The 20,501-nt window shown below is 38.0% G+C and overlaps 1 protein-coding gene across 3 annotated transcripts; it reads right to left on the bottom strand.

The window, feature by feature from the left end:
- Nucleotides 1-164: 164 nt before the first annotated feature.
- Nucleotides 165-20,435, bottom strand: tbc1d14 (TBC1 domain family, member 14). 3 transcript variants are annotated; one of them, XM_052562312.1, is made up of 15 exons: nucleotides 20,148-20,435; nucleotides 19,792-19,896; nucleotides 13,851-14,565; nucleotides 13,004-13,130; nucleotides 9,649-9,764; nucleotides 9,347-9,429; nucleotides 9,093-9,210; nucleotides 8,554-8,660; nucleotides 7,526-7,612; nucleotides 7,214-7,308; nucleotides 7,067-7,138; nucleotides 6,060-6,188; nucleotides 5,848-5,957; nucleotides 5,496-5,754; nucleotides 165-2,882 (listed from the first exon to the last, which is right to left on the bottom strand). In XM_052562312.1, the coding sequence occupies exons 2-15, from the start codon at nucleotides 19,832-19,834 to the stop codon at nucleotides 2,826-2,828; spliced, it is 2,118 nt and encodes a 705-aa protein (XP_052418272.1). In that variant the 5' UTR covers nucleotides 19,835-19,896; nucleotides 20,148-20,435; the 3' UTR covers nucleotides 165-2,825. The 3 variants fall into 3 exon arrangements, with proteins under 3 accessions (XP_052418272.1, XP_052418273.1, XP_052418274.1); XM_052562313.1 differs by having other exon boundaries at nucleotides 19,792-19,900; nucleotides 20,149-20,435; XM_052562314.1 differs by lacking the exons at nucleotides 13,004-13,130; nucleotides 13,851-14,565; nucleotides 19,792-19,896; nucleotides 20,148-20,435 and adding an exon at nucleotides 11,269-12,013.
- Nucleotides 20,436-20,501: the final 66 nt, after the last annotated feature.

Below are 20,501 nucleotides of genomic sequence, written 5' to 3'. Positions count from 1 at the left end.
TGGTTTTGGTAAGGGGCAGGTTATAGGTGAGAAATGTTCCACTGTGATCAAAAAAAAAAAAAAAAAAAATGCTCATAAGTCTTATAGGAAAAAGTTCTGTGGTTCTGCACCTCATGTATGACTCACCATCTCAGTGTGATCACTAATGAAGTGAACATGCAATAGACCATAAATATAAACTTTATTTAATTCTATATCATCTGAACTGACACAACAAAAGCAAAGCAGCATTTTATGACAAACACAGAAGAACAGAGACCGGTCAAAGTGTGTTTTGAGACCTGTGTCAGTGCATGCTCAAATAACATCTGAAAGCTTCAAGTGTGGGACTGCATGCACACAGTCTGCTCTGCACACTTTCAGTGTTCATTTCACATCCTAATGCCTTTATCTTAACACCTAATTCTGTCAATTCCTACACAAAAAAACACACACTGCACAATACATTACTATACTTCATGATCAACATATCCTGTGTTCCTGGATGGCCTATGCTCTTTTGAACAACATTAATTGTTTTGATGGTACACACACGCAAGGAATCACAACATAACATGAAGTTGTTTACACACACACACGTCATCTTTCATTACAATTAAGATCATCTTCACTCCTTTTATCGTACATGACCCCAAACAACTGAAAGCACTGGATACATATGAAGTCTTTAAAGTTATTTTTCTGAGTTATGGAAGTTATTTCAAAACCTTGGACTTATTGGCAAAAACAAAAAGCATTTTACTTAAAGCTCCTGGTTTTTGTCCCCCAGATATAAAAATAGGCTATTTAAATATTGAGGGCAATGAATAATCTGATTATAATGAAAACAGCCAACATTAACACAAAACAAATTCTGGGGTTCCTATATGGTAATGAAAAAGAAACAAAACATGAAGATGACATTGAGAATCTATAAAAAAAAAAAAAAAATGCAAAGCAGCTTATTGCAGCAGTGTGGTTTAGACCACAGAAAAAGTGGGAGGTTTTCCTTTGATCACAGTGATCACAAAGTAGTATAATCTCACCACATTATCTAGATAATAGCTGAACATAAACTTACTTTAGAGTGTGCAAGATATCAAGAACCATTCAATATTCTGGTGCCTTCAGCTTGTTTATATATTACTGTGTACATACAGTACATACACACACTCTCTGAGAGGATATGAAATTTAAATCTGTTTCCTCAAAAAAATAATCATCCATGAATTCTAATCAATACAATAAATAAGCATCTGGATGTTTAATATTATTGCTGTTCCATATTATGTTCTCAAAAATTAGGCCATATTAGTGCATGTTATTTACATGAAACAATTAAAGATTAAGTATTTTAACATGGTATTTTATACTGGATGCCGAGTTGCCATATCCTTCATACTGATATTAATTATATTATTACATGATTTCTTGTTTGACTATTAATCAAGTTATAGCAAGAGTGAAATGTGTAACCTTATGTGCGCTGTATTTCTTTTCCTCAAGATTAATGTCCACATATTATGTGTGACCCTAATGATAAGACACTTGCCAGTGCTATAAAGCCTTGAATTTTAGATAAGTTCTCTGTGTATGTGTGTTAGTATCTGTCTGTACAGGGAGAAGCTCAGACAGTCCCAGGAAAAACGATCAACTGCCAGTGTCCAGCGTATCAGATATACGTCTTTGGAGAGTTTTATCTAGGTTTTGGAACCAATCAGAATTTTGTTGACTTATGTATTGACGCAATTAGTATCCTCTGTCAGGGTATAACTGTGATTGATTATGAATTGTATGGGGGCAGCCTGCGAACTCCATCGAGAGTATTGAATCTGACTTCTGCTGATGAAATTGCAAACTATTTTCTTCAAGTAAAATTATTATTATTAATTGAACTCATCTCTGACTCCTGGTCTTCATTGCGACATATCTGGTCCTTGGGTTTTAACTGTAAATTCCCCTACAATACATTACGAATAATAAGATTTTATCTGATTTTAATCTCAATTTAATGAATTGTTGAATATCAAGAATAATTTACAGCATAATCTAGAGAAGCTTGTTTCTGTTATTAATGAAGATGATATGAGATGTCATCATAATGCTGTGAAACCACCATCATCACTGAACTCATACTCCTACTCAATCTTTCTTTTCAACACTTTAACCACCTTGAGATCCAAGCTGCACCACAATGTTAAAGCCACATTTATTATGCTAAAGTCCAGTTCTGTAAGCATGAATTGAAACCAAACTTTGTAACTTCAGAAACACTAGTATTCCAGAATGTTTGGTTTTGAACTGGCAAACAACAACTAAAAAGATAAGAGAGGAGAGAGAAAAGTAAAAAGGGACAGAGAATCCAGTAACAATACCATTAACACAGCAATATATTTCAGCATCCACTCAAATCTCTGAGTAAAGACATTTGTGAGACAGAGAACAGAAACACAGATTACAGACAGGGAGTAAGAGGTAGAATAAATAATAATTCAGTGTGCAATAAGTCTTAGAAACAATGGTAAAAACAACACATAAAAACAGCCTCAGACACCCACAGCAAAACATATATTATTTTATTTAGCTTAAATGGAAATGCCTCGTTTAAGATGAGGGAGGCAGAAAAGAAAGTAATGATAGGACATTTCCACACCTAACTGAAAGTGGGGGTGTACCTTCATGTGATGTGTTGCCTCCGTTCCAGTCCTGTGAGGTCAGTGTGTGGAAGATGACACATACAGTGGCCACTGGAACTGATATTCTCTGATGAGTACAACACATGTACAGTCAACATGAGTTTCTCTATTAGTCTCTGTGAGGTTGAAGAGAAGACCGGTGTTGAATCCTTAGCGTTTCAGTAGTGGACTGCCACGGTCTTGTCCTTTCTGCAAAGCCTGAAGAACCTGGGGGTGGGGGGTGTACAAAAAAAACAAACAGAAAAAGACTATTGAAATAGAAACACAATTAAAATATAAACAGCCTTGTATCACTCTGCTATTTTTAACATTGAAGTTATTACAAATCTAGTGTCTGCTTTTTGGATGTGTGGGATTATAAATATATAAAATGTTAAATCTGGTTTCCAATATTACAATATATAAATTGAAAAAGTTATGTACATTGTGTTTTTACATTTTGAGGTAAAAAAAAGGGATAAAATCAGGAAGCCCAGGTATCTGAGGTAATGACCCTTTGTCTTTGTGCTCTTCCTTGCCATTTGGCTTTTTAAGACTGATTGGATTAGCATCAATGCATTTGAATGACACTGTTATGCTGATGAGATCAAGGATACTGCATTTGCATGCTTTGTTTAGATGGTCTCCACCTCTATGTATCCTCCTTGAAATGTATAAAATCTCCAAAGTAACATTGCTTTGGTTAGACTTGGATGACTGCAGCGATGCACAGCGAGTACTTAATAAAGAGGAACGTCTGAATTGAAGATATCCCAGCATCTCCTGGTCTTTGCTTCTGAGCTTCCAACAGTTTTTGGTGCCATGACCCAGGTAGAGCTTCTCATCTGAATCCAGAATGAAACTTAATTTTCAACAAAGATCTGACTTCATTCCAGACTGAATCTTTCTGTACAACCTAGGGTTGAGGAGTTTAACTCTATACAAAAGAAACTTTAAGACCAGTACAAATTTGTTATCCTCTACTCTTCCACCAGAGAAGAGTTAACAGACAGCTGTAGTGTTTGGTTAACCAAGTTACCCTCTAAAATATTTATTTTAGAGCTAAAAGTTATGCTCTGTTTCGGTAGGAAAGAATAATTACAATCTGTTCAGACAGGGAAGATTATCTTACGTGCTAATATTTGGTAACCTCTGTTGATCAGAGACGTTTTCGTGTCCTTATGTGTCAAAGACTTTACAAAATGTTAAGAAGGAATGCTAAGCTGATTCCAACAACTAAGAAAGGTGGACTAGCTTCTCCTTCACAGACAGACAGTGAGTTCAAATCATTGCTAGGACAGCACATGTGCTCAATAGTAACAGAGTCAGTCAGATTGGATTTGATAAAGAAATTTGGTATTGATCCAGAAAAATTATGGTCAATTGAAGAATGTAAAAATGTACTAGGATCATGTTTTCGCAAAAACAATGTGAAAGGCATTATCTGCTGCCAAAGAGAATTTGGTTTAGCGCTAGCTACGCAACAGTCTCATCGTAACTCTGAGCTAGAGAAACAGAACAAAGAGCTCAGACCTAGAGTATCTAGCCGTAATCTAGAGCAATACTAGAGTATTGAAACAGATGTAGCCATCCAGCTAGTAACTGATGTGCCTGTAAATTCACTGAAGGTATGTTAGGAGATCTCAGAGAATTGAGAAAATTGAATGTGTTCCTCCAAACTCTTCTGTTGTCCATGTACAAACTGTTGCCAAAGCGCTAAGACCTAAAAATATAGAGACTATCCCAGAGCTCACCCTCAGCACGCACAAATTTTACTGAATTTATGTTGTTAGCAGAAGTCACACAGCTGATGTCACAAATTCCAACTGAATCTGAATTTAACAGTTTTGAGTCTGCTGTTACTTCTGAACAACAACACGCCAGTAAAGATGTTCAGAGACCGGTCTATGTAAAGAGTTCTGAGAGAGTTAAAGAACATTGTTGGACCAAAAGTAAATTGGTCAAAGGTCACTAGTTGTGAATAGAAGGAATTGAATGCACTGAAAGGTTTTGTCATTCAGCTGTAACTTACAGTAGAATAGTCGATGATCCTGAAAGTGTGTTAGATGACAACAGACCATTAGTCTGCATCTGGTCAGATGGCCTTGTAGCTGAGTACAGAAAAGCCATTCCTAGATCTAACTTGGTCTAACAAAACTCTCAGAAGTAATCAAGACAATTTAGCTGCAGGGGAAAGAGACTCTGATGTTAAAGCCAGAGTAAAGATTGCAGCAGGATCCTTTCAGGACAACACAGAGAACCGAAAGAAACGTAAAAGTCCCAAGAAGGAGGGCGGTTGTCATTAGTGTGGTAAAACTGGACCCTGGATGAAATTAACAGCTTTACTCAGCTCCTACTCCGTCTACTTACCACTCTGAAGCTGCCCCTCCCCACCTGCACCTTACTGTTGGAGCAGCTTGCTCAGGTGTTAACTGTTAGGGCTGTGAGTGCTTAACCTTTCCAGTAATGTAAAACAAAGATGAAAGATCCTTTGTACATAAAACTACAGGAAGCTGTCACTTCCTTTCATTGAGAGAGCACTCACAGCCTTCAAAGCTATACTACATCACACTCCAGTCACTCACCTACCCTTTTTGGGTTATGATGTAATGACTGATGTTTCATTAGAGGATGGAGATGTTGTACAGTTAAGTGTACACACCAACTACAGGGACAGACCAGGACACACACAGACCAGTGAGGAGCCCAGGGAAGAGCCGAAGTGCAACAGGCCTCTGGGGCCAACCCTGTGGTGAAGACTTCCCCTAAGGTTTCCCCTATCAGTAGTTTTATCCCCACCTCACTGGTCCATAGGTGTCAAATTACTAAAAAGATGCTCACTTGTGCCCATTTCTTGTTCTTGCTGTTCATGCTGATGGTGGTTGTGCTGGAGAAGATCTCCTCAGCGGAGATGTATTCTGGCAGGCGCGTCAGGAACTGAGCGATGTGGATGAAGTCCATGTGTGTGAGGATGTCCTCATAGAGACGCAGAATCCCCAGTGCTGTGCGGAAGAGAAATTCATCGCCATCACGACAGAACACGTCCCACACTCGGCATGCAATGTCCAGTGGGAGAGATTTACTGTACAAGGTGAAGATCCTACACAGACAAGAGCAGATCTATGATCAACACATCTCTGCCTCCAAACTCAGGGCCACATTTCTGACAGAAGAAACAAAGTACCTCACTTACCAGTCAATTAAATAAATATCAGAGGACAGGTTGTTATTTTTGAAATGTGCAAAAAGCTTTGGTAGATTTTCTTCAAAGAAAACTTCAAATGCTGCAAAGTATGTCAACATCTAAAAAAAATAAAATAAAAGAGCATGTGAAGAGTCTTAACTAATGACTATTTTCTTATTGATCGCACAACTTAAAAGACTTCAAGACTGCTCGTAACTCACAAGGCTGTGGTCCACTCTGTAGAAAGCCATTTGACAAGGCTTGTTCAACAAATTGGCAAAAGCAATGAAGGCATCAGCAATGTCCATGTTGAGAATCAACACTGCTGCTATAAAGGACATTCCCTGCACCTACACATCAAACAACAAACACATAATAGTTTAAAAATATGAGGATTTATCTTTAATGCTAAGCTTAAACTGATGAACGAGTGAGGCTTACAAAATAGCATCTATTCCTAGCCCTAAAACAACATGCGTTAGCCCCTAAGATCAGATCGTCATATAAGGGCTTCCTTTCTGTATTCACACTTCTAATAACAAGCACAGATGCAGCATGGGTCTTAATAACGCTCATGTTCAACAAATACACTACTGGTCAAAACTTTGCAATAATTAAGACTCCAGCCATGGTGAGCATAAGAGACGCGGTTAAAAAATGTTTATTCTTTCAATCGATTCAAATATCTGAATTAAAAGTTTTTTTCACTTAAAGTTTTTATTTCTATTCTTCATGCAAACTTACTAAACAAGGCAGTTAAAATATATTAAATATTGTGATTTAAATTGTTGCAGTGTAGGTGTTTAAGTAACAGAATAATTGTTATAAATAAACATTTATAATATGACCTTCACACCCAGCATTTATGTGGAGGTGTAAGTGCAAGAACTCTCTGGCCAACAACTGGTATTGTGGTTTGTGAGCAGGATGTACGAGGGCTGTGCACCACAAATTGCTCATCGTTCTCACAATTGCAACGCTATTATTTTTAAGCCTCTGCTTATCACGTTTAATATCTGGAACAGAACCAGCTGTACGACACAGCATCTCTGTCCGTTTCTGTTTGACTCCGTGAACAGCTCTTTGTATGAGTCAATACTAAAAAAAACTGAGGTTAAGATGAAATATGGGTCATAGTGGGATAAAGAGGGGTTTCACCTGTAAACACTGCAGTGGTGCAGGGCACATTTAAAAAACATTAGACATCACTTGGAGGAACGAGACTTACATATCCCACATCAGGACGATAACAAGTGTAAGCTCCCAGAATGCTGTGCAATACATCATGGTATGGGCCTCCCTGAAAATAAAACCCCAAAATATGAAGACAATTCAGCAGATGATATAAAACTCCAGAAACAACAATGCACCCTACCTGTTGGAAGATACAGAGATTGGGAAAGGTTCTGGAAATGTCTAACTTGATCAGTTCTAGACTGGCCTCTCGATCAGCATGAGACAAGCCTGCATCTGAAAAATAAGCAATAATTAGTTACAAAAGAGCATTAAAGCAAAGGAGTTTAACAGCGAGGAAAGCTGCTGATAAAGGGGAGAAATATAGGAACATAAAAAGAGGATGGTAAAAGAATAAAAAAGGATAATAAATAATGTTTTACATGTGATTAACATTATTCCAGCAAAAGAGAGGAGAAAAACCTTTGGAAAAATGAAAATGTCTAGCAATCACCTTCAATCTCTGTTTCTGCAGCAGCTGATGGGGCTACAAAGGCATTCCACTTTTCTTTGGCTCGTGCCAAACAGATGTTATACAGCTCTGTTTAAAACACACACACAAATAATAATGTGTAATTTACATGTAAATAGGTAATTTATGCTTACATATGTAAATCCTAGTAGATGAAACTATGATCCGCACTCACAAAACAGAGGACACTGGGTTTAACACACTGAATAAGGCCTTGAGCCAAGGGAGGCTGCAATTGGTGAAGCAAATGAACATAAAAGACCTATAACCGAAGCAGTACAACAGGGCTGGCGAACACACTCGCTCCCCATAGAGGTTGGGTGCAGAGGTTTTGTACACGGCAACAAGCAGACTACTGAAGAGGTCGGGAGTCAGAGGACAGGTCTTACGACAAGTCTTCAGGTCTCTGTCAGAGGCGGCTGAGAGAAGAACCAACTGGCCGTGGCTAAATAGTAAGGAACTCAAATGGACTGTAAAAGGACCTAAAGGGGTCAAATCAGAGGGGAGCACACCTGGGATGCCAGGTGTTGCTGTTGAGCTCTTTGGAGGTATCGTGGGCCTTTCAATGAAACACAGAGGAAGGAGGGTGCTCACCTGATGACCCCAATGAAGTGATTACCCCCTCTCCACTCAAGATGACAACAGAGTGCTGATTATTCTAAGGGAAGTCCTACACACTCAACTTGACCATTAAAACATTACACTAATTCAGGTTCTAAATTATTTACAGCTGCAAGTTCACAGAATAATGTATTTGTGGGATTCAAAACCACATTAAACAACAGGATGCTGTTTTGAGCACCATGAGCAAAACACAACCACAGTACAAAGTGTCACACACAAAGTACACATTTGAAAGAAAAGAAACAATATTTAGATTTAATATTCTTTTTTTAATCCATACATTTGAAATTAAAAAGAAATGATGTTCAAAGTAATCTTTTCCTGTTTGTGCTTTTCCAGTATGTGTGAGGTGTGTGTGATAAAGCACAGATAAAACACATTCCTACCATCAGTGATGTTTAGTTCATTGCCTATCGCTAGACTCCAGACTTTGCCCCTCACGCTGGGCGGTAGACCCTGCCACCATAAATCCCTCACCCGCTTGGACGAACACCTGGAATGGTGAAGAGAAGGACAGAGTGAAGCAAGTCAGCATTTTATATATTTGCTTTTTTTTTTTTTTTTCTAAGCATATTTTAAATGTTACATTGTTTTTTTTGTTTTTTTCATATTTGGACTTTCAGCCACTTGTAGTTTTTATTTGCAGCTATAGCAGAGAGATTGTTGGACATAAGGATAAGAGCTGTATCTGATTCAAACACACATAGCTCACATGAACACCTAAGCTCAACATGTCAGCACACATGCACTAAATTCTAGTCCATGTCTCACACTAGTTGGTCAGTACATCTCTTGCCAAATATTACGCTCCTTAGAATGTTTTTGGCTCTCTTTTGATCTATTGTCTGTTATTTAATTATATGGAATGACAAGAATATCTGATTTTGTGATATATTGTGTCAATGACGTTTGAGTGCAGACTGACATGCTTTGCCAGTTGGGTAATATCTCCTGACTCCAGGTGAGCGCAGCATTGCCGATGGTTTCCTCGAGTTTACACCTGTCCTCTAGTTGTTTTTTCCGTTTCTGGGCCTCTTTCAGCTCTGCACAGAAACACATACACATGTAGTGACACAAAACACAAATGTGTTTCAACAGGATTCAATTTCAGCTTTTGCAACAGCGCCATCTACAGCACAAAACTGAACGCACACACAAACAAATATGTGAAAAACTCACCTCTCTTCTTGGCCTGAGCTACCATCTCCTCATATTCTTGTCTGTGTTTCTGTGTTTCTTCCTCAGGCTTTGCAGGAAGATTCCTACACAGATACATAATAACTGTCAACAGATGAATACACTACCATCTGTGAGAGAAGCCATTCTAAAACACTTCACATTTATAACTCCTTTATTATTGATTATCTACTGTGCTGCATGGTATAACATTGCATGCAAGATGGAAATTATTTTCGTTTTGTTCTAGGACAATACAGGAAGGAGAGGTTTCAGGACAGGAGGAGATATACGAGAACACTGACGCTGGACGGTTCTCCAGTATAAGGGCTGTGGTTGAAAGTGGCTCAAAGTCCAGGTTCCTTCTTACATTCTTCTTGGGAGATGTGGAACTGCTTGACTGTCCACTCCTTTCATATTCCTACCAAAAAATAATTAAACAAATAAATTCAAATATATATATATATTTTTAACATTTTAGTAATCATCTATAAAATAATTAAAATATAATAAAGCAAATATATAAACAATCTTATGATTAAAAAAACAGCGGTTAACATTTCAGGCATGAGATGCAGAAGCCAACATTGTATACAGTCCAAACAATGACAGCAAACCGGCCGGCTGGATGAATCTCTCACACAAAAAACATTAGATTAAGATTAAATATAAAATAATTTTACAATTGTAATTTTATTTTTCCATTTAACTCTGATTGATGTAATAGTTTTGTAATATTTAAATGAAATCTGCATTAACAAAAAACAATACAACATATTATACAAAAAAAAAAAAAAAACACTACAATTAAAAATGTTAAATCATTTTTCCCCATATTGTACTGAAATGATTTTGGATTATGGCAATGAGGCTTAATCCTCAAGAAAAAGATCATTAAATAATACATTTCGAGGTTTTAGACATGAGAACTTCGTGGAACTAATGCTTTCACAAGTTTTTAACACAATACTTTTGACAACTACACAAGTGGAAGTGAAAGTGAAGTGACATTCAGCCAAGTATGGTGACCCATACTCAGAATTTGTGCTCTGCATTTAACCCATCTGAAATGCGCACACACACAGAGCAGTGAACACACAAACACTGTGAGCACACACCCGGAGCAGTGTGCAGTCATTTATGCTGCGGCACCCGGGGAGCAGTTGGGGGTTCGATGCCTTGCTCAAGGGCACCTAAGTCATGGTATTGAAGGTGGAGAGAGAGCTGTTCATGCACTACCCCCACCCACAATTCTGTCCGGCCCGAGACTAGAACTCACAACCCTTCGATTGGGAGTCCAACCCTCTAACCATTAGGCCACGACTTCCCAAGCAGAAGCAGAAGTTCTCAAACAAGCAGGAACTGTGAAAAGTCACAAATAAAATAAGAACAACTTGTTACTGCTTCTACTTGCTACAGCATTTGAGTTTCTACACACAGTCTCATGTCACAGAGTGTACAGCCGGAGTAGTAATCTGTGCTCTCACTCTGCATCCATCTTTAAATCCCCCGAGTAACCTGTCTGATCTGTGTCTGAACAAAACTAAGATAAAGAAATAAGTTCTGTTTTATTCATGCAGTCAGAAAGCACACACTATCGCAGATGAGAGAATATAAATATTTAATTTACCCCCACACTGCACTCTCTCAGAGATAAAACTATAGACAAAATGACCTGCATTTCAACTATGAGCCAAATGTGTGTAGAAAAGTTAAGATAAGACACTGATTAGTTATAAGAGTGAAAGAGAGACAGCAAACCAAAGAAACAGGACAACTATATAATTCACCAACACACACTTACACATGAACACCACGTGCACCTCAATTCCTCCATACAAATGCTTTTTTCCCTCTTCCTTGTCATTCTCCTCACCTTTTCTTTCATCAGACAGAAAACAAGGAACGGAAAAAAAAGAACTCACCATGAACGCTTCAGTGCTGTTGAGACATTCAGGATCCAGCGTTTCAGACACTACACCCTACACCATTGCTGTATTCCCACAGCTACAACTTTGAGTGCCTTGTAGACCGAAATGCAAGGCACAGCAGCAGCAGAAGACCGCAAGGAATATGGGACACACCCTGAGAAACAGTAGCATGACACTACTGTGCTCCTGCTCCTCTGCTGTTATTGTGGTCTCACTCCTGCTAAGTGCTAAGTTACTCTACACTGTTTTTCCTTGCACTCTTTCTCTCTTCTTAAACACACACACAACTGGGAGGCCCTACATCAGAGGGATGCAGAGGACCAGACCTTGTCCCGTGCGCCTGCGGTGTCCATTTGTGCGTGTGTGCATGCTAAAGTTACTCGTCATCATCACAGTTCTGAGAGAGGATCCATGATTTACAGGCAGCCATATTAACTGATTCCAGCTATTAGGAACACAAGGCTCTCTGCAATGCAGTCTCATGTGATCAGTGCACTCTGTGCTCCGCTGTGCATGTCTGAGTCATAAATAATCTGCTTTATGTGGCCGGTGTCATCAGATCTCATGAACTTCCACTGATTTAAATAACTATAACAAGGAACATTCTAACCACTTTAGTATCTTGATACTTTACAATTAAAACAAGTACATTTGCTTGTTTTAGTTATAAAGATTTAAAGGACAACAAACAGGTTGAATATTGCAATATTTAAAGTCAAAAGCATAATATTAAGCTAATCTTGACTCATCTCTTCCAATAAGCCACTGCTACAGAGCCTAAATAAAGCAGCAGCTCTGAACCGGTCACCCAATACCCCAGGCTTCTATTACAGCTGCAGAGAACAAAAACAAGAGAGAGAGGCAGGAGTTGGATGTGGATGAAATCTAGATGGACACGGGACGGCTGAATCAGGGGGTTCAAATGACCTGAAGCAAACAACAGGCCTGTACGCAGGAAACAAAGCCCCTTTCACAACACTATCATAACTCTGCATTTGATTGATTCATGCATTATGAAAAATCTAAAACTTGTAAAAAATGTAAATGTTTCACTGTTAAAACAATATCTTCCAGCTGAGCAAGTATATCAAGCAGTCATGAGAGGACATCAAAGAGACATAACTAATAAAAATCAAGCATTTTTTATATCCTCAGACTGGAAATCGTACACTAAACTGCAAAATCGGTCAACTCTGATGGTCCAATTCTGCAGACTGGCTAAAATCTGGCTCTGACTTCACCAGACGGTAAATCAAGGCAACACATTTACATTTATCTGACACTTTTATCCAAAGCGACTTACAGTTGCTATATATGTCAGAGGTTGCACGCCTCTTGAGCAACTAGGGGTTAAGTGTCTTGTTCGGGGACACATTGGTGCCTCACAGTGGATTCGAACCCGGGTCTCTCACACCAAAGGCATGTGTCTTATCTACTGTGCCAACACCACACCACACATTAGGTAGTGTACTGTATCTCAGCCTTTAGTTTAAAAGCAGCAGATCAAAGAACTTGATTTGTTAAAGAGGATCCAACATCACATTTATGTGGCCTAAACATTCAAACGGGTAAGGCAATAAGCAATGTACATCATAAAAATACACTGAATACAGAAACTGTATTTTCACAATTTCGTGCAACCCTACTACATGAAAAACACTCCAAAATCAGGTAGATTGGATTTTAACTTCTTGTAAGATCTTGTATGAGTGCAGGTGTGCGAATGTACCTTTTGTGTTTTCCTTGAGTCTTTGACTGAAAGGTCTTTATGTGGACCTTTACCAAACAGCTTCCAGCCGGGCTCTCTCTGTTCTTCCTGTGCACCCGTATCCTTCATCCTCTTAGCAAAAAGACTCCTTACAAATATAGAAAAGAAATAAAAGGACTGAGTTTAACAGAGTGCAACTTCTACTGATAATTACCTTCTCTGGTGTTTTTTTAAAGTACATATATTTTCACTAGTTTTAAGCAATATGAATTTCAATAAATACACAGAACAAAGACAGAAACTGAAAATAATACTGCACTATAGTAGAGAGTGAGGCTCAACGGGGAAAAAAATACATTGGATCCGTTTTAAGATGGAGAAAGGCTTCAAGAAAGTCCATGTTGCAGAGATAAAACGGGCAGACAATTTGGAGACATGGCCATGCTATTCAGTGGCTTCTCAACATTTTTGATCTACAATTCATATTCTCTGTTCCACAATGTTTGTGAGTACCTCAGCAGCATATGATATGGTAACACACAAAACCATTGGGCCTGAAAAAAGCTGAAGTATATCAGTGTTATTTCAAGTACTGCATATCATAGCTATGCAACCTTTTTTTTTTTTAAGGACAATATATTAGAAAGAAAAATATTAAAATATTAAATCACTTGTGATTTAATCAGAAATAAAAAACTATTATTCATTAGAAAAAGCTTGAAGCTTGTTTAATAATAATGATAATGCAACATTATTTGAAAGGCAACCTTTGGTGAAGCTCACATAATTATAAACATAATACTGCTGAACAAATCATTAGTTTCTTGGTATGTATTCAACAACATTACTAATGCAAGCGCTAAGATACCTGTGGAAGAAGCTGGCGAGTGGACCCAGTCTCTTAGGTCTAGTCTCATGTGGTGTAGAGACCCCCACAGGATGTGGTTGGGGGCTGCTGAGCTTGCCGTGTAAGTCAGTAGGAGGTGAGAGTGAATTGTCAGAACGGTGTAAGACATCTTCATTCTCAAATGTAACAACAGCACTGGACTCGGATGTGACCATGAAGTCTAGGAAGTCCTCATTACTGACAGACAATGTGGCAGAAAACTCAGTACTTAAACTTGAAACACTGCAGACTGAAATATCATCACTGCGATTCAAAGTACCCTTGCCTGCCGCACTGGAGAGCCCGCCGGCACCGTAAGAGTGTACCAAATCAAAACCACAACGTGGGAAGCTGGAAGACTTGAGTATGGAGCTATCTGAGATATCCAGGTTTAGTGTTGCTGGACTATCATCATGTGGAGGTGGAAGCACCAGCTCAGCAGTGGTGACTCGAGCCTGAGTGTGCTCAGGAGGGTTCATCTCAAGGGTGGGGATTCCTGAGTCCTGAGAGGCCAAGCTGCTGCCATCCTCATCACATGTGCCATTACATGGAGTGAATGATTTGCAACTGAGGGAGACAGGAGGCAGCGGAGAGACGGAGGGCATGTGATGGTTGACATGGTTTTGGGTGAGAGGCTTTGAGGCAATCTGCAAACCCCGGTTGTGAGAAGAGCTGCTGAACGATGAGACCTGGAAATCTAGAAAGGCAAATAACAAAAGTAGATCAGATCAGTCCTTATAAGGGAAATAACCTGTAAGCACTAAGTCTTACAGCTGTTTTGTCTCCTTTAAGAAAATAAACTAACATTTTTATGAACCAACAAATGTCATTTCCACCATGTCAGATTACATACAGATTTTCATAGGATTCTGTGGTGGAAATGACAATGATGGAAATTACATTTTTAGGGAAAAAAAGGCTGACTCCAGCTTTCTAGGTTAATTCCACAAAACATTTTCTACTTTATAAATTACACAATATAAAACTACCCTGTCTTCAGGCAATATACACAGTACAGTACACCAATGTTTGTATGACTACTTCCATTAGGGGCAAAATGGATGTTTTTGGTTTAATGGGAAATTATATTGGCGTTTATTTATGTAATAAATACTAAAATGATTAGTGATAATGTCACCCTTTTTTTAATTGTTAATTTTTATAATATTTTATTATTATTTTTTTTTTTAAGACCTCTCAGACTGGATCTGGAACAACTGTAACAGCATGTCTACATCAGACTTAAGTTGTGTGACACTGCATGCAAATGGTGTTAAACAAAACTATATGCAGAAAAGGCATCTGAAAAACAAGAAAAATCATGAATGCATGGTAAAATAATCATATAATAATCATATAATAATTTAAAATATTTAAGACAGTTTTTATCTTATCTCAGGGTCACTTGGACAAAAATAAATCAACTGTATCCTAGAAACCCATAAAGTGGAATAAATAAATAAAAAAATCACTCCCTAAACTAATTTAAAAAATACAAATCCATATTTCCCACAACCCTAAACACAAAATAAAAATAAGTTATGCAACACTATTGAAAATACAGGTACAATTTACTTCAGATTATTAGTAATCTGGCCCAATTTTGAAATGGTAATTTTCCATTAGGTGACAGGCCTGTGGTCTCAGCCCACACTGTTTTAACCACAGGTCACCCCACAGGTAAACACATTCTGAAGGGTGATGAGACTCAATGTGCATGGCTGAGTAAACAGCCACAGCAGCATCTAGTCACACCGTCCACACCACAGACCAGCATCTCTACATAACAAGAGTGACGTAAAAACTCAAGTGTGCAGGAGTAGAGAAAGTAACCTGAAAGTAGACCAAAAGTGTGACCTAAAGACCTGAGGAGAAATCACATCAACACTCAGACAATATCTTCCATCAAAATTGAACAAAAATAGCTCTTTGACTTAATGACGATAGAGGAAGAATGATTGGGGTGCATATGTCCTGAGGACATCACAGGAACACAACAACAAGGACACAAAAAACAAAGTAGAAACTAGAACATCAGCTCAAAACAAAAAAGATGGCAAAGATGATGTTTATATTGCGCCTGATATGGATGTAAAATATTAAATGGGAGCAGCAACAGATAATTCGAGCTCTGCTGGTTCTTCCTCCTCAATTAAATATGGTTCAGTGTGTTTCACAGGTGTATGTACATGTTCATCTACTGCAAAAGAAACAAAAAAATGTGCATATAATCTACAAACCAATATTCGATTGTGGATAGAACATGCCTCGACAAAGCCATGAAATCTACAATTGAAAGTGCAATCATCATCTGCATCTTTTGACAGGACAACAATACTTTAATAGCCCAACAATACACACCTTAAACAATAACAGCGCTTTCACAGTCTCACAAGTGACCCAGCCCATACATTTCTCTTATTCAAACAATTCTATTTTTGGTCTTTGAGTTTTAAGGCGTCTGTGTTCTTGTAGTCAAAGATAAATAGCTTACTGATTTAAACAATTATTTCTGTTTTCCAAATTAATAATTAGCTCTTTCAACTAAATCATAGAGAGCTACTTCTTGGCTCTTTGAGCTGATGTGCACCATGAAATGTGACCCCGGACCACAAAACCAGTCATAAGGGTCAATTTTTCAAAATTTAGATTTACACATCTGAAAGTTGATCAAATATGTGTTCCATTGATGTATGGTTTGTTAGGATCAGAAAATATTCGTCTGAGATACAACTATTTGAAAATCTGGAATCTGATGGTGCAAAAAAATCTAAATATTGAGAAAATTGCCTTCAAAGTTGTCCAAATGAAGTTCTTAGCAATGCGTATTACTAATCAAAAATTAAGTTTTTATATATTTTGTAGCAGAAATGAGTCAAATCAGACAAATCAAAGAGTCTATCAGAGCTGTGTGCATTGAAACATGAGCTGAATTCCTCAGGAAGTCATAAATCAGTTCTAGTGCCACAGGAACCAAACAAGATAACCAACCAACCAACTTGTTCACACAACAGCTTTCAACATTAACACCAATAGAACAATTATTGACAATTTTAATTCAAAGAAGAGATTGTCAAATTTATTGTTCGTGATTGGAATGCAACGCTGGACATCACATGTAAACCCAGGAGATCAAGTTAAATACTTGCATTGACTTCCCCCCCCAGCCAGTGAAACCAGACTGAAATTCCTAAGGGGGAAGGGCTTTAAACCTTTGTCTTCACAGAAAAGTCCTTTGCCAGAGAATGGCAAAGAAACCCTTTTTATACATTATATATGGACCAGAATGAACTCAAAAAAGACTTATGAATGAATCATTCCATTGCTTAACTCCATATTCATTTACGTGTAACCCACACATTTGACTATCATGTATAATCACTTATTGTGTATGTCTTTTGATAACTATAGGATACCTAGTCATGTCTAGTATTGAAATAATCGCATTTTCTTGCTTGATATTGTCCTGACAATCATTTATTTGTAAAATATATCATAATCATGTTATAGGAATCATGTCCAAAATTAGACCCTGTGAGGCAAGAACCACATGCTTGGTAAGATAAACAAATAATTTATGATACCCACCCCAAGAACATATCTGATTGGTCAAGGCAACATTTGAGGGGTGGCCAACAAGGAAGTTTTAAAAACTTTGGATCCCATGAAATTTTGCTTTTAGTCATGCCTTGCTTTTAGTCTGCCTGCTGCTATTAGCCATGTCGGCTTTTAGTTCTAGTCTAGCTGCTGCTATCAGTCATGCCTGCTCTTAGCTTTTAGCTTGTAGCTTTGCTACCTAGCTTTAGCTATAAGCATCTAGCCATGCGGTTAGTCGTCATTGTTCTTTGAGCGCGGTTCCAGCGTGCCTGCCTACTGCTGCTACTATGAGAAGGAACACAACCTAGTCTCGTCAAACTTTATTTCTTTTCTTTTCCGTTTGAGAGTTTCGTGTTCTGAGTTAAGTTTTGTAACGTCCATTCAACTTCAACCAGCGAACACGACTCTGCACTTTCAGCCAACGCCCAACAACCACGGGCTTCCCAAGACGTCACTTCAGAGACTGAACTTCCAGCCAATCAACGACCTCAGGATAGCCCTTTCACCGAGGCTCCTTCTTCACAGGAGATGCAAGTAACTTTACCTCCAGACTGTGACCTTTACTGGTGTATCTAATATAATTTTAACCTCATTGAGGAACTCAATGCGAGCGCTAATTACGTGATTGATGGTTGTTCATGTTTATGCAATTTAACGTATTGCTGTTAACTTGGGATTTCCATATTTCCATTCTCTTAAACTCATCCTTCCCTAACTTTTGACCTTCCTGCAACTTGTGTGAATGTGTGTGTGCGTGCGTTTATGTTAGATTAGTTTATATGTCTTAGATTTATCTAATAAAGCCTTATTCATATTGAAAAGAGAAGTATCTTGTGTTTTGTGCTTACAAGTTAATGTCTTAAACTGCCGATCTTGTTACTGTGCTAATTGATAGTGTTTTCACTATAGTTTGGATATTAGTATCCAGCGCAGATTTGATGTTAAACGGCTCGTTCACTGAACCGCAGGCGCGTCTCCGTGAACAGCCGTGAAACAGTGATTCTGTTCAAATTCCCTTTAAAATCTTAAATGATTCCCTTTGAGCTAAATTGACCTGTTTCCCTTACAATTTGCAGTAGGAAATTTATAAAATATCTTCATGGAACAAGATATTTACTTAATGTCCTAATGATTTGTGGCATAAAATAAAAATCTATAATTTTGAGCCATACTATGTTTTGCTACAAATGTACTCCAGTGACTTAAGCTGTGACAAGGTTATCCAGGGTCACATGTTGTTGTTCTCTGATGTAATCCATCATAAGGAAATCAGCATCCTCTGAACTTCTCAAAACCACCAAAGATAAACTGTTTTTAAAGGAAATATGACTGCATGACTGAGATTACAGAAGTTAAGGTTACAACATTTCTAGAACAATGAACAAAGTGTTTCCATCTGTATTTTGTAGATTAGGCCCTAGTGCAAACGTTTTTGTGGCCTCAATTAAACTAGTCTAATTGTAAATTAAAACATTAATTCTAATACTGCTAGAAACTACTTAAAGTTTATTATTACTAATAAAGACGAAATATGGAGACATTTTTAATCTTAATTTAACCTACATTAAACATGATTCTGCCAAGAAATTAGAGAATAGAAAAATCCATATATCCCCCCAAAAAATAATCAAACTCACTGGTTATATATATACACATATAAACTTTAGTTTATTTTTGTTTTGACTGGCAATGCTTTCTTTCCCTTATTAAAGGCGTTGCATATATATATATATATATATATATATATATATATATATATATAGTCATGTATCTTCTGTCTCTTTGTCTTTCCAAATACTTTTTTTTGCTTCAAATCATAATGTGTATCGTTGTGAATCACCACCTGGTTGTTTCTGCTGAAAGCTTTTTTTGGTTCATAGTCAGTCAATCAGGAAAATCCCTATGGGGAAAATACTTCTGGTCTGGAACCATGCTTTAAAAGTGGACGAGCACTGTGGCACTCCATTATTCATAACTAGCTACTGTATAAACACAGAAAGGCCATTGCATTAAGTACTTTTGTAATCACTGATGTTTAATATAGGTTTACTTTGTCAATATTGCAAGTGCTCTGAAGAAGTTTGAAACTACCCCGTAGTCTCTTTTCATTCATTCATTCATTCTTTCTTTCTTTCAAGTCCATGCTAGATTTCTTAATTAGTAAACATTTTCTGAATACACACATAAACGTGACCAAACAAAAAATATTTATGTGACACATAGAAGTTTTTTTTTTTTTCATGACTCAAAACCCAGTGATGCTAATGAGTAATAATACTAATACTGCTGTGAATATTTTGATATCCAGACATCTTGGAGACTGTACCTGTAACACTGAACTCCCCATCAGTGTGCTCTGCTTCTGCCATGTTCCTGCTGCAGCTGGAAAGATGTGTGTGCGTCCATCACCTCCTCACATTTACTCCAGACCCTCCAAATAAACAACGCATCAAACACTGTTATCAACACTGTCCATTTTCACGAGCACTTCATTCATCTACACTCTAAACTCCACTCAAAACTTTTCGCCTTGTTTGTGCACTTCACTATTCCTGGGTTGAGCAGACATTAAACTTCTACAGAACGGCTAATGTTAGTGTCTGACTGCAAAAGGTTCAAACTCTTTTATCTGCGAAAGAGTGACGCTAACAGCTAGATAAAAGCTCATGGGAAGTATCTTACCTGTTGTGACGCTGCCACCGCCATTTTAAAACATCCTGACTGATATAAACGTGCCAGGAAAACATGCGAGTCTCTACTGATAAATCCACCTGCGCTACGACTGAATGAAGAGCTGGTCTGCATCAAATAAAGTCACAAACTTTGGCTTCTTCCACCTGTGGAGGTACCGTCGCTTTTCAGGCACACAAAACGTTGTCATTTCAAAAGAGGCAGAGCGTTTTGAAAGTGTTGAGACATCTTGCCGACAGTCAGTAAATCAGGAAGTGACCTCCAGTGCCCTGAACACACTGTACACACAGAGCGACGCGACGCGACGCAGTGTCATATCGTAACGTTACTCTCCGGTGATTGATT

Source organism: Carassius gibelio, chromosome B7 (assembly GCF_023724105.1).
Source record: "Carassius gibelio isolate Cgi1373 ecotype wild population from Czech Republic chromosome B7, carGib1.2-hapl.c, whole genome shotgun sequence".
In the NCBI taxonomy this organism is placed as follows: domain Eukaryota; kingdom Metazoa; phylum Chordata; class Actinopteri; order Cypriniformes; family Cyprinidae; genus Carassius; species Carassius gibelio.
This window is presented reverse-complemented; position numbering and strand designations above follow the sequence as displayed.

Coding starts and splice junctions, on each gene's coding strand:
- tbc1d14 (XM_052562312.1), bottom strand. CDS start 19,834: ATGGCAGAAGCAGAGCACACTGATGGGGAGTTCAGTGTTACAG. Junction 5,755..5,847: donor GATATTTATTTAATTGACTG/GTAAGTGAGGTA, acceptor TTGTCTGTGTAG/GATCTTCACCTTGTACAGTA. Junction 2,883..5,495: donor AGAACAAGAAATGGGCACAA/GTGAGCATCTTT, acceptor CCCCACCCCCAG/GTTCTTCAGGCTTTGCAGAA.